The sequence below is a fragment of the Solanum stenotomum genome, chromosome 4 (assembly GCF_019186545.1).
Source record: "Solanum stenotomum isolate F172 chromosome 4, ASM1918654v1, whole genome shotgun sequence".
Taxonomy (NCBI): Eukaryota; Viridiplantae; Streptophyta; class Magnoliopsida; order Solanales; family Solanaceae; genus Solanum; species Solanum stenotomum.
The window spans coordinates 761,805-777,139 of NC_064285.1; the positions used below are offsets into that span (position 1 = coordinate 761,805).

Sequence of the window (15,335 nt, forward strand, 5' to 3'; positions counted from 1 at the left end):
TGAAGAATTAAGAAACTAATGACCAAATCAAAATCGAAAATTAGAAGATTTGATCCTCGTACTCAGTACTCATTAATTTTTCTTGAAATAAAGGGAACAAGAAATATAAAATAGACGTAATATCATATATATAATAAAATAATAAAATAATAAAAATTGTTTTAAATTTCGAATCATGAATTTTTAGATAAGACTACTAGTAAAAGTAACATGTATAGTGATGTTGTTTATTTTCACCTTATGTATGTGTATATGAATAAATATAGTCTCTTTTTGTAGAAATATCAATTGGATTTCAAAACGAATATAAGACACCCAGAGAAAAACAAAAATAAAATGTAGGTATGTGCCAGAGAAAAATAAAAAAGGAAATTCAATGTCATAAAGTCTCAATGAATTAGTAATAAAAATTACATTGTTAATTAATTAAGTACAAAATAATTTACAAGTGATCAATTTGAGTTGTAACATGCACCCCATGTGGTGTATGAAATTGCCTATTAATTAAATAACAGTCCCATACGGGTAATAATTAATGATAATCATCATGATTATCCAAAGTAATCATTAAACAAATCAAGAATTGGAAGTGAAAAATGAGCTCCATCTTCTTTTTTCCCCTTCTTGAATCAAAGAACAACAGCATACTCGGTGTAATCCTATAAGAGGGATCTGGAGAGAGTAGGTCGATGTATGCATACATCACACCATCGATCTTTACAGGATAGAAAGACTATTTCCAATAGACTCTCGGCTCAAACGAATACTAAAGTTTTATCAAATGGTCTTTTCTTCATAGTTCAGCCTTCATTTGTGCTGTGGGCACATTGCCTACATTCAACAAGGCAAAATATTAGATTTAATTACACTATTATGTCACTCATCAAGTAATTAGTTTTCTATTGTTCTGACTTTTCAAAAATACTGTCAAATATGTGTTGGATTCTCCAAAAATGCATGAAAACTATCGCATGTATGTCACATCCTCCAAAAATACATAACAACAGAGGACTAATAAGCAAAAATGTATAGCAATATCGGACTAATACATTTTTGGAGGACCATAACAAATTAGCGTAAAGAATCGTTCCGTTGTTTGTGTATATAAGTTAAATTCATAAGAGTATATATATACTAACCATGATAATTCTGTGCTTGAATTTGGCCAAACCCCATATGGATAAAACTATGAAGATCATGATCTTCAAAGAATGTTGCAACCTAAAAAAATAAATCAAATCAACCTTGTTTAAGAGTAAAACTAGAAAAAAATATATTTTTACAACATTATTGCTACAACCTATGTTACTCGGACTTTTTGAAAATGTGTGTCAGAATCTTTAAAAGTAATGCATTTTCGGAGAATTTGACACAGATATGACAACATTTTTGAAGAGTCTGAGCAACATAGATCACCGTTCCTAGCAATTCTTGATTACCTGAGGTGTTTGTTCCACAAAACCATCCAAATGAGGATTAACTTTAAATGGAAATTCTGTTTCTTTAGGTAAGAAGCTCTGTAAATTTGGCCCTTGTTGAGATTGGAATCCATATGGAAATTCTTGTATTGTGGATTCTGATGAATTCATGTTATGATGCAATGATCCGACGGATTGAAACATCTAACGTGCAAAAGAAATTTTATGCTATCAGATCAAGTACAAGATAGATTAACAACTCAAAAAATGAAGGCATGTAATTAAGCTACTACGTACAACGACTTAAAATGTACTAATAGTGTGAATAATATTATGAGTTGTATGACTTACATTCTTAGATGTAAGAGATTCCGCGTTGAAGTCAGTTGTTGGATTCATATTAGATAACTTCATCGAGAGGAACTACATGAATGTACACAAATATTGAATTCAACTTAGTTACTATCAAAAAATCGCTAATTACAAACAAGTCAATTTTCGACGAATTTTTGAAAACTCTAAAACAAAAAATAAAATATAAGTAATTTACCTCAACTTGACATTGTAGGGATTGTACATAGTTAATAATCTCATCAAGCATCACAGCTTTTCCAGTCACCTAAATAATAATTAAAAAAATGAAAATACCATATCAAAATTTTGTATATTTTCTCTTAAAATCAACGGAAAAAGGTAAAAATGTCCATGTCATCAATAATAAATAAAGCAAGTAAAAGCACTATTTACTTTATTGCAGCCAGGTACAAGATCTTGTAAAAACTTCATTCTTTCACCAATTTTCTCTCTTCTCACCTATCCAATATTCAAAAGAATTAAGTCAAAAAAAATAAAATATAAATATATCAAAACAATTTTTAAAAAAATTCAGAAAGAATTAACAAAATTTAATTATTTTTTCTAAATTAAAAAAATACCCTTTCAGCAAGACTATGTGCATCTGTGGCTTGACCCCTTCTAGCTCTAACATGAATATAATCCTTTAATGGTTCTTGAGGCTTTTGATTTTCTTCATTTTTGTCATCAGATTTGACTCTTTTGGAACTTGATTCATTGTTTTGTGTTGAAACCTGCATAGAATTGAGTAATGAAAAACGTGAACAGAGATTGGATTGATGATAAAACAGAATCCTGAGTCACGAACAATGATTCGATTGATGATGAAGAAAGAGAATTCTTGGTTCAGTTCCCAATCTTAACAATAGAAAATAGGATTGATTCAATGATTGTAAAATTCTATGAATGGATGATCACAATAAAGTCACTTTATTTGTAAATTATGCTGTTCAAATTTTTCAAAAATGTCATCAGGTGCATTTTTTGAGGATCTGACACATGCACAACATTTTTTGTTTTTATACTATCAGTGTATATAACTGAAATCATATCAAAATCAAGAATTGAAAAAAGAGAGTTTAATTATAATTACATTATCATCCTTGGTAGTGATTTCTTTAGCTTTCCTCTTTGGAATTGATTTCCCCTTCTTGGAATTTGTATCATTTTGACATTTAATTCCAATTTCTTCAAGTTGGATTTGTTGAGAAATTGAAGAATTCTCTCTTGAATCTCCAAATTCACTTTCTTTGACATACTTATTTCTTGAAAGTTTACTACTTTCCAAATTTTGGACAAAGTTTGTTTCATTGCCAACCAAATTGTTGCCACCAAAACAAGAAAAATTTCCAAGATTAGTAGAAAAATGTGGCAAATTATTACTAATATTTGGAAAATTTCCCTTGATTTGATGATCAAAGTTGGAAAGATTGAGTCTTGGAGGAGAATTCAATGGAGTAGTATAACAAGAATTGTTATTACTATCAACAAAAGAATTTGGTGAAATTTCACCAAAATTATCACCAAAATTGTTGCTATTACTAGACAAAATATTGTCATTTTGATAATCCATTGAAGAATTCTCCCAATTAGGATTGTAAAAATTAGTACTAGTACAATTCAACTCATTCATTGTGTTGACATTGTTCAAGAACAAATTTTTCTTGTCCATTTAGTACATGTGTGATGTGAAGTGACTAACAAATTAAATCAAGAAAACAAAACCCCACAAATTGTAATTGAAAAAAGTGAAAACTACAAGAAGAATTTAGTTAAAACAAAGAAAAAAAAAAGGTGATTGTGACTTTTGGTATTTGAATTTCACTTAAATGAAAAGGGAAAGGAAAATAGAGAGGAAAGTGTAGGAAAGTGGAAAGGAAACAAAGTGGAGAAGATAAAGAAAGTGAAATGTGTGCATGACCTTTTCAAATTAGAATAAAAAATGTTTTATATTTAAAGATGGCCGTGATGTTCAAGTCAGTTTGTATATACTTCAGCTAAATTTATAAGATAGTCGCTATAATCCGCTATATAAATATTAGGTGATTCTGTCCATCAAAATTTGAATACATAAGAATAATTTATCTACGTTAGTATATGAATAATATTCTTATTGCTTCATTTCATTTATGAGTTTAAGTTCTATACACTGATATATAAGAATTAGTCATAGAATCAAGTGACTTATAACTACTCCTTACATTCATTTTTACTTGTCACGTTTCACTTTTTAAAAGTCAAATTATATAAATTTTGATTAATATTTAAATATATGTATTTTTCATTATATAGTATATGATGTTTATTTTTTCTTAATTATTTTTGCAAGTGTGCATATGTAATGTGTATATATAACTATATAATATACAAAAAAAATCTCAAAACAAAAAGTCCGTAAAAATCGGCGGCGGTGCGGAGGTGATCGGTGACGGAGTTGTCTGTTTAGAGAGTGCCGGACCTTTAAGGTCAAACTTGCTGATGTTTTGTTTGTTAGATGGTGATGTGAATAATACGTGGTGGCGAAGTCAGAATTTTCAATGAAAAATTCAAAATATGAAGAAGTTAAAAGTGTTCGACATAAAAAGTAATTTTAATCATATATAAATAGTGTAGTTTTCTATCGAAAGAAATTGAGATGAACCTTTCAGGTTTTTAGCCCTTATTAGCTCCGCCCCTATTTTTCATTTTGAGAGTTCATATTCAGGTGAAAGGACGATAACCTTCATTTTGATTCACTATCAGAAAATTTCTAATTTTTAACTTGAATTTGTCAAAATTTGGTTAATTTGTCGATAACATTTCAGACAAGCCAAATTCCGATAGGACATCTCTTAGAAATTAGCTAAATTCCGATTATACTAAACCAAAAGAACAACAATTATGTCTCGTTCTAAATAAGTTGGAATCGACATACATGCATATAAATCATCACCGATCATGTTTCATTATTTAAACTCGACTATCAAACAAACTATACAAGTTTAAATAAATAACATATAATATATTAATAATAATATTAGAAAAAAAACTTTTTGTGTGTGGAGCTGCTAGGAAATAGGATTGTGGTGGTTAGTATATACAGGCAAAAAAAACCCTGTTATACTCTGGCATTTTTGTCTAATATGGTGTTTAGTACCATTAATGATTAATAACCAGTTAAAAAAGTTAAATTAAAGAAAATAACTATTTTTCCCTGGTTAATTCTCTAAAAAGGATCTTTTTAATTAATTAATTAATTAATTAAAGAAAGGATGAGTCAGAGGTTTTGGTTTAATTATTAATTAATCAAGTGGAACATGGAGAAAAGTGGAGATCACAAATAAATAAAAGATCCCTTAGAAATTTTTAAGTATTTGTTCTATTTAATATCAATTTTCTACCTGACATATTTAAGATCATAAATTAATAGATATTTTGATATATTTTACATATCTACGGTTTAAAATCATAATATTTAAGAATATTATTTATTTTTAATTTTTTTGTATAAATTAAAATTAGATAAACAAATTAAAACGAAGGTGTGAGTTTTGCAACTGACTATACATTCAATGAAATGGAAGTGTCAGAGAGTTGTTGACAATTATTGTGTTTGCCAAGTAAAATAGTTGTGTAATAAATTGAATAAAATATTTTCTTAGTTTGAAAAATTAATTGTGTTTGGTTGAAAGAAAAATAAATTACAACATGAATGTAGAATTATGTGAATAGAAAATAACAACAGAGTCGTTATGTCTCTTCTTACTAGTTTTTTTTTTTTTTTAAAAATAATTATTGCTCTATTTTATTTTAATCTTTTTTTAAAAAAATGATTTTGAAATTGTTGGAGTGATGGCCACATGCCTCAAGTATTTTTTTCATAGATTTTTTTCTTTTAATTTTTCTTTTTAAAATAAATTAATATTCCTCCTTCTTCAATGTTAGGGTGCTTAATCTAATTTTATATGTATCAAATTGCTATCGAATCAATAAGATATCAATTAGTTAAGTTCAATAATGATTATTCATAGAGTTTGGATTAGGTTATCGATTAATCATTTATTCAGTGAGTAGCTTTTATGAACTCCACTAGTGACTTCTCATTCAACGGTCTGAACTCATCAAATGTTATTTTATTGCCAACAAAGACTACCATTGGTAGGTTGTGGCGATGGTAGTGATCCATTATTTATAAAATCTGAAACACTTTCAAATCGTTAATTCAATACTCAGATACTAATAATTCAAATACACCCTTTTATATGAGTTTATTGATTATATTTCAATTTTGTGCCCTTGCTCAACGTAGCGATAAATGTGCAATGGTTTACTTATTTGAAGTTTTTGTTTCATGAAGTTCTATCTCACTTTATTCAAAAGTTTAAGCAGTTAAAGAAAACATATTTTTATTTATTCAATTATATCTCCAACATCGAATAGTTGATTATTATTAGTTGTATTCATCACTGATTTTTTTAATTATATAAAACTACTATATGATATATAAGACATCAATTTAGAAAAATATTATTAAAGATAACAAAGATTAATTTTTGAAAATAATTCAATACAAAACAAAGAAAGAACACAAAGTTTCTTCTTTAATCAGAGTTTGAAAAAAAAATCATTTTTGTAAATAATATGAATGATTAAGCAAGGATTAGATTTTTTTTATTTGATTTAATTAATTCAAATTCAGACAGGAGTGTCAGATATTATTAGATTTTTAATTGCAATAATTTAATTTTAAGACATCTTATTTTAGTACTCAATTATTGCCAGATTTCTTTAACTTTTTAATTAAAAGAGACAAATAAACAAATGAATTATAACCTTAAAGTCAAAATAGTAGATTAAAAGATCAGAAAACAAGTTACTTCTGACTCATTAAAGTTAGCAAAAAAGGTACATAAAGGTAACTTGTGGTCTACAAATTTAGATAATTTTAGGGATGGTTACTTTAACTTTTATTTTATTTCATGAGCAATGGTCCCTATCGACATTGAGGTGCGAAAGCATAAAAACTAGAAAAATAGATACTATTATGTTTATGATGTAAACGATGAGTGTATCAATAGTTTAGCTAATGTGTGAACTCCGTAACTATATATAGCTATCAAAGAGTGATATGATGAAAGGCTTTTTGAATGGGATCTTAGTCACAAAAAGAAATAAGGAGATTAAACTCTTGAATGAGACTATTTAAGTAGCTACTGACGCCCTTGACCTACTTTGATCAAGACCAAAATAGGATAGGGTTTGGGTGGCAAGCATTGGAAGAAATACAAAAGCAGTCCGATCTGATGCATTAAGCTATCGCTATGTGTGGGGTGCAGAGAAGACTGAATCACAACGGTCTATTGTACGGAGTTTTACCCTGAATTTCTGCAAGAAGTTGTTTCCATAGCTCGAACTCATACATGACCTCTTAGTCACATGACAAAAACTTTATCAGCTACGCCAAAATTCTCCTTCCATGTAACAACATTTTGTAATTGAATTAAACTATGAAAAATACTAGTTTACAATGAAATGCAACAACTAATGTATACAGAATTTATTAAGCTAATAAAAGAAAATGCATACTGATCTTCTAACTGCTACTGATACAGCTCTGATCTTCATAATCTGTTAAAAAAGAAAAGGTTCCAATAAGTTAATTGTTTAAAAATGTGTACTACTACAACAACAACAACATACCCAATGTAATCCTACAAGCGGGGTCTTAGGAGGGTGGAGTATACGCAGCCTAGTGGTTGTTTTCGATAGACCCTAGGCTCAAATAAAACATATCAAATCAGGTATGAGATTTTATAGAACATGTAAAGGCCTTCGTCAATGCCTATTTGTATCCCTGGCGTTACACAAATGACTCAGAGATGTCCTTTCCACCTTCTACGACACACTGTTCTCAAACATATATGACGAAAACCATCTAAAACACTAGCTGGAACACTCTCTAGATAACAAGTTAAAATGAAAGACAATTGCATGGTAAATGTTTGTAAGATTAACATTGTATTCGGATAATATTGCACGCACTTCGACTAATTCCAAGAGGTACTTGCTACTTTCCAGTAGCATAGGTACTAGGTAACTTTGTCCGCCATCACCTAGTGCTTTTGAACCTAAGACCTCATGGGATGAAGTCATTAGGTGATTTCTTTCCATCGGTTTGGCTTGGACAGAGTTATCCGGTAACTGTGTTGGTTGGAGGTAGTAGTAGGTACCTGTAGAATTAGTCGCGGTGCACATAAATAGTATTTTAAACCTTGGTGCTATTTCAAAAACTTTTACCTTTAAAAAGGAAGTTAGAGAAACATAAGAATTGAATTCAGAGTTTTGAAATGAGACTGTGAATGTTCGTAGTTGAATTTTATGATTTGTGTACCTGATGAATTGTTGTTCTGTCTGGTGGATAAAGATCTCGAACTTGGAATTCTGATAATCTTCAACTTGTGTTTCCCTGATATCCCTCGCCGACTTGTCAACATTTTCATTGCAATTCCTTACCTCAATGGACTTCAGAGAAGAGATGTCTCCGAAACATGAAGGAATCTCCTTAAGAAATTCGCAATCACTCAAAACCAAGCGTTCAAGGTTAGGAAAGGAATCCTCCGCAACAGTCCATTCTTCAAAGTGAGCTTGTCCAGCATGTAATTTCAAGTCTCTGAGCTGAGGGAACTCGCCATCGCGCACTTCCCATTTACAAGTTTCAAAGGAAATACCTTTCAGTTTGAGCACTTGAAGGTTCTGAAGTGAACCAATTTCTGATAAATGCTGACAATGTAGGTAAAAGTTCTTCAGTGTCAAGTTTGTGAGATTTGGCGCGGAGATGCAGAAGGGGATTGTTATAATGTCAGGTGTGTAGATAAGATGAATGCTGGAAAGTTCAATACGTAGTACTGAAAGTTGCTAACACACTTGACTTTGCATCTCAGTTCCCGAAGATTAGGTGTTTTTCTCAAAATCAATTCCGCTTCCTGAGCACACGAAAAACATGGAGCAGAAAGAGTTTTCAGATCATGAAGGTCTTTCGAGTTCTTGATCAATTCTTTTGCAATTTCACTGGTGAAGTTGCAATTGGAAATATGCACATGTCTCAATTTATCCATCTCCCAGAGTGTAATGGGTAGTGACATCCCATTGAGAGATTTTAATTTCAGAGTTTCAAGTTCCCGACAACCGGCTTCGTTTGAAAAGTGAGACGTTTCTGCAGCAAAATACCTGAGGCAGACTAGATCAAATGAGAAAGAACTAATTCTAGTGAACTCCATATCTAACACTTTTAGAAACTTTAAGCTGTGAAAAAGGTGGGATTCGAGGCCAAATGAAAGGCGATTGTTATGCAAAATTATAGAGACAACATGTGACAAGCACGAGCTCCAATCTCCAGAACGATACCCTTCACCATAAATGCACATGCGATGAGCTAGTTGCTTGTGACCAGAAAGGCGAGAAGATGGATTGGCATTTTGATCCCTGCAAATCTATACAGAAATTAGTAAAATTATAACTTGAACACTTAATTAGTTTGAGCGAAAAGAGTAGCAACGATTGGTATATTACCATATTTGCCATAGGAGACGCATATCGTCCTTTGCTCTCTCCTTGCAGAAATCATGCAATAGGTCATGAATGCGACATGCTTTGATCTTACCACAAGAACTCCTCTTAGTTCCCATCACTAGATTTCTTCCAATAAGATTTTCCAAATAGCCTTCTGCTATATCCTCCAAGCTCTTGCCTTCACAACTTTTTACGAATCTTTCTGAGATCCACAACTGTGTTAACTTCGGTACACTAATCACACTATCCTCTAAAAGTGCTCCAAAGTAAAGAAAGCAAGGTCTCAAGCGATAGGGTAAAATCTGATAACTTTGTTCTATAACGGCCCTTGAGTCTTCATGAATGTGAGGACCTAAATTGTTGACCAATTGTTCCCAACATTCTACTTTCTTCTCCATCTCAGCCAGAATACCAGCCACCAAAACAACTGAAAGAGGCAGTTGACCACACTTTTTTGCTATTTGTTGCCCTATTTCTGTTAGGAGTGGAGAGAAACTTTCTTCACCAAACACTTTTTTTCGGAGAAACTCCCAACTTTCATCATTGTTAAACATACGAAGCGGAAGGGGATCACTTTGAAATCTGGTGTACATGGCAACTTTATGATTTCACGTTGTTAGAATAATTCTACTCCCTTTATTGGCATCATGGAAACAACCTATTAGATCATCCCACACACTGGTTTCCCACATATCATCAATAACGATAAGATATCTTTTGGAAAATAAAGTTTTGCGAAGCTGATCAGCTAATTCATCAGCTTGTTTTTCTCTACACTCAAAGTTCTCACTGATAGCATCACGTAAAATTGCTATTAATAAGTCCTTACGTGAATATACTTGAGACACACAACACTGTGCACGAATGTCAAAGTGAGAAGCGACTAACCTGTCATAGTAGAGTCTGTAGGCCAAAGTTGTCTTGCCTAGACCTGGCATACCAACAACTGAGATTACATCTCGCCCTTTCGTGCCTTTTATTAGTTGGTCTCTTAACTTTTCTATGACATCCTCAAAACCAATAATTTCTTCATTCATCATTGGAGACCTTGCCAAATTTGATGTATTAACTGGGACAGTGTTCAATGCATCCAAATCCATTTTCTTTTCACGAATCTCTGCTACCTCTCTGATAAGAGTAATCTCCTCCATGATATGTAAGATCCAATGCTCGAGGCACCAGACAGGAGCTTCTTCACTTATACAAGCATCAACTATGTATTCCACCTCATGTGCTTTGCCAATCAATTGTGTAGCACAATGTTGAATTTCGTCAAGGTCATTGTGTCGCTCTTCTGCATCAGCCTGTAGAAAAGGTTGCAAGCTCTCAAATTCCTTCTGAATTGATTGAAGTTTGTCCATGACAGAAGCTAGTGAATCTGAGTGGAGGATTTGGAATTTCTTCAGGTTGTTTAAAAGGCAATCAACATAGCCTAGTCCATGAATCCTAGGCAAATTAGATTGGAACACCTTCCGAATGGTGAGGTAGATGGCTATGCTTAGACGTTGAATGTTGCTTGAAAAATCAAGCACTTGTGTGAGGTTCACTCCTCCCGGTGCCTCATCTTCATATAATGAGTATACCAGAAGTCCAACATCAATAACCGCAATCTCTATATCTCGAAGAAGAAATTCAAGATCTTTTATTGGCACACGGAAGATATTGGCTCTCAAAAGGTTGAGCATCTTTTGAAGGATTTCCAAGTGATCCTTCAAAGCAACTCTCTGACTAGAGTTACTATTAGTTGGCACCTCCACCAAATTGTGTACAATGGTCTCCAAAAACCTGCCTTCACTGTCAATTGCATCCTCACTTCCGATGTTGGTACACCATCCTGATTATATTGTCGACTTTAATGATAGCAAGACATTAACATAGATCTTTCGGATGCATGATTGAATCGGCTTAATCCTCATTCGCAAGAAATCAGAAAGCATAACATTCATTTGCTCTGGAGCCAAGTCTGGTAAATACAACCAGATAAGCGTTGATATGTGGCCGGACACAGCTAAAACATGAGTGAAGATATTAACATGATGTTGGCTCTGAGGCTCTATGAACCTCTCTGCAACAAAGCAGACAAAATTTAGCAGCAATTTCAATTCCTTTGAAACATTTTCTATATGTTCCACAACTGTTTCGGGAACATAAAGAGGTGAATATGGATCATGAATCTTCACTAGACCATCAATATTCTCTAGCACAGAAGGGATGATATCCCTAACAAACTTGGCTGAAAGTTGTAATGATATTTTGGGAAAGGAGTATTTGGCTCTAATTTCCCTCTTGGTCAACAAAATCTTGTTTTGCACCTCAGAGGCATAGAAATCAAAGTACTCGGTTAGGTACAGCGGAGAAAGGTCTAATACAGCATCTTGAAATAGAGTTTGGATTTTCCGGGTGATATCCAGCATGTTAGGTTCATCTGTGAAGCTCTGCAAGCTAATGAAAATATCATAGAATTCGCGTTCCAGTGTAAAGAGCATGACACTATCTATTGAAGTTTTAGGGAAGTTTAACATTTCGGAAAGTTGTTGAATACGTTCCCAAGACATCTTCTATCAAAAGTAGGTGACTAAAAGAATCTGTGATGAATTTTGAACTCAGATGTTTGATACTAAGACATTACATACTAAGCAACATTTTATCAACTGTACAACACACTGGTTTCTCAAGTGTAGGGCCACATACATAAGCTTAAAAATCAATTTTGAATTGGCAAAAGCATAATATATCTTAATATGCTACTCCATTATTGCCCACATTATAAGATAAACAATTCATAATTATACACTAAAAGCAACTTGATGACATGATTAATTAGTTGAACCGATTAATTAACAGCTAGTGTCCCGTGTGAACTCAACATTCTCTCTCTGACTGCTAATCCTAGGATGACTCACCTTTATTATTAAGATAAGAAGTATGAAATAAGGGGCAGCCAGCTTGGCCCTATTCCGAAAGCTAGACTTATAATCTAGGAAGTAACAGAGTTCTATTCTTGGAAGTGTTTCGACTAACTATAAAGAGAGCTACTTGCTGAGACTAGGCCATTTAGAATAGTTTAGGTGTACACCAAACAAAAGGTGTGAAGTTCAGGGGATCCTGAACTATTAAGCCTTTTCTTAATATGTAACTGATAAGAGGGAGTTGCTCAGATGATAAAACGTTATGAGTTCGAGTCACCAAGAGAACAAAAAGAGTGGGATCTCCTAGGGAGGGGAGAAAAAACTGATAAGAGAAGCTCAAACAATCATTAGATCTGAATAATCACACAAGAAAACTGTAAATAAAAGTGCTGCAATATGTTTATAGTTCACAAATCAAAGAGTATCTATTAAAAGGAGAATTCAAAAGTCTAGAAATACTAAAGACAATTCATATATATAATTTATAGTTCAACTTGCAAGGAGCACAATATAAGGAACTAAACAATTAAGAGTATAGAATCACTCAAAAAATGAATCCTCAATCAATCCTTAGATCAATCTCTGGCTTCGACGAGTGATACAGTATGGATTTCAGCTACTAAGGATGATAAAACTTCCAAATGTTCTAGCATTCATGGGATCTATTGCTTTTCGCATAGCTACATTGACCTAAGGGTGGTCACTAGCACAGAAGGGATGATATCCTTAACAAACTTGGCTGGAAGTTGTAATGATATTTTAGGAAAGGAGTATTTGGCTCTAATTTCCCTCTTGGTCAACAAAATCTTGCTTTGCACCTCAGAGGCATAGAGATCAAAGTACTCAGTTAGGTACAGTGGAGAAAGGTCAAATACAGCATCTTGAAATAGAGTTTGGATTTTCCGAGTGACATCCAGCATGTTAGATTCATCTGTGAAGCTCTGCAAGCTAATGAAAATATCATAGAATTCGCGTTCCAGTGTAAAGAGCATGACACTATCTATTGAAGTTTTAGGGAAGTTTTAACATATCGGAAAGTTGTTGAACACGTTCCCAAGACATCTTCTCTTAAAAGTAGGAGACTAAAAGAATCTGTTATGAATTTTGAACTCAGATGTTTGATACTAGGACAGTACATACTAAGTAACATTTTATTAAACTAGAATTTAGCGGCGACTTTTATATGATTTAGTGGCGGTACTGGTTGCCACTTTTAGCGGCAACTGTTATTAGATTTAGTGCCAATTTTAATTGCCTCTAAAACTTCCTTTTCGGCGACTGTTACAAGAATTAGTGGCGATTTTTGTTGCCACGAATAGTTACTTTTAGCGGCAACTCTTACATGAATAAATGGCGGTTTCAGTTGCCACTAATAGATGATTTTAGCGGCAACTTTTATATGATTTAGTGGCGGTTATAGTTGCCACTGAAACAAACTTTTTGCGGCGACTGTTATATAATTAAGTGCTACTACTATCTTATAGCGGTGACTATTTTCATTTAGTGGCGGATTCAGTTGCCGCAACAACAAACTTTTTGTGACTACTTTTATAGGTATTAGTGGCAAACCCGCCACTAATACTATCTTTTAACGGCAATTGTTATTTGAACTAGTGGCGGATTTAGTTGCCGCAACAACAAACAACGACTTTTATAGCTATTAGTGGCGGTTTTGGTTGCTACTAATACTATCTTTTAACGGCAAGTGTTATTTGAAATACCGTCGGATTAAGTTGCTCCAAATACTTACTTTTAACAGGGACGTTATTTGATTGAGTGGTTGTTTTAGTTGCCACTAAAATAATAATTTTGTTAGTGGCGGTTTTAGTTGCCACTAATAAATACTTTTTGTGGCGACTTTTATGGGAATTAGTGGCGGTTTTAGTTGCCACAAATCCTCACTTACTGCGGCGACATTCATAGCATTTAGCGGCGGTTTTAGTTGCCACTAATACAAACTTTTAGCATCCACTATTATTGGATTTAGTGGCGGTTTTAGTTGCCACTAATAAATACTTATTGTGGCGACTTTTATGGGAATTAGTGGCGGTTTTAGTTGCCACAAATACTCACTTACTGCAGCGACATTCATAGCATTTAGCGGCGGTTTTAGTTGCCACTAATACAAACTTTTAGCGTCCACTATTATTTGATTTAGTGGCGGTTTTAGTTGCCACTAAAACAGTCTTTTTGCGGCGACTTTTATGGGAATTAGTGGCGGTTTAATTGCTACAAATACACACTTTTTGTGGCGATTTTAGTTGCCACTAAAACAGTCTTTTTGCGGCGACTTTTACAGGAATTAGTAGCGGTTTTAGTTGAGACTAATACTTTCTTTTGCGGCGACTTTTACAGGAATTAGTAGCGGTTTTAGTTGAGACTAATACTTTCTTTTGCGGCGACTTTTAATGGAATTAGCGGCGGATCTAGTTGCCATTCACTAATACATCTTTTGTGTCGATTTTTATAGGAATTAGTGGCGGTTTTAGTTGGGACTAATACTTTCTTTTTGCGACGACTTTTATAGAAATTAGCGGCGGATCTAGTTGCCACTAATACATTCTTTTTGTGGCAACATTTATAGGAATTAGTGGCGGTTTTAGTTGCCACTAAAACAGTCTTTTTGCAGCGACTTTTACAGGAATTAGTGGCGGTTTTAGGTGCGACTACTACTTTCTTTTTGCAGCGGATTTAGTTTCCACTGATACATACTTTTTTGCTGCGACTTTTTTTTATAGGAATTAGCGGCGGTTTAAGTTGCCACTAATACATACTTTTTTTAATAGAAATTAGCGGCTACTTTAGTTGCCACCAAAATAGTCTTTTTGCGGCGACTTTTATAGGAATTTGTGGCGGAAGAGATATGGGTGCATTTATAAAATAAAATCAATCAAGATTCATCTGATTCTCAAAATTTAAATAATTATAAATATTTAAATTTTTTTTTATTGGTTTGATATATTATCTTGGTTTCAAGATTATCTAGTGACATGAAGCAAACAAAACAATTTTGTCCTGTTTCCACAGTGTTATCAGAGAACGCGGCATCTCGTAAATGTGTCCACCATACCCAAAATTTCATTACGTGTATCTACACCAATATTCT

At 33.1% G+C, this 15,335-nt stretch overlaps 1 protein-coding gene and 1 pseudogene across 1 annotated transcript; both read right to left on the minus strand.

Moving 5' to 3' along the window:
* Positions 1 to 372: 372 nt before the first annotated feature.
* Positions 373 to 3,624, minus strand: LOC125862409 (transcription factor bHLH62-like). Its single transcript, XM_049542463.1, has 8 exons — positions 2,866 to 3,624; positions 2,354 to 2,506; positions 2,166 to 2,231; positions 1,969 to 2,037; positions 1,770 to 1,841; positions 1,440 to 1,622; positions 1,140 to 1,221; positions 373 to 831 (listed from the first exon to the last, which is right to left on the minus strand). The coding sequence occupies exons 1-8, from the start codon at positions 3,442 to 3,444 to the stop codon at positions 794 to 796; spliced, it is 1,242 nt and encodes a 413-aa protein (XP_049398420.1). The 5' UTR covers positions 3,445 to 3,624; the 3' UTR covers positions 373 to 793.
* Positions 3,625 to 8,044: 4,420 nt separating this feature from the next.
* On the minus strand, positions 8,045 to 11,875 carry LOC125862791 (putative late blight resistance protein homolog R1B-23; annotated as a pseudogene).
* Positions 11,876 to 15,335: the final 3,460 nt, after the last annotated feature.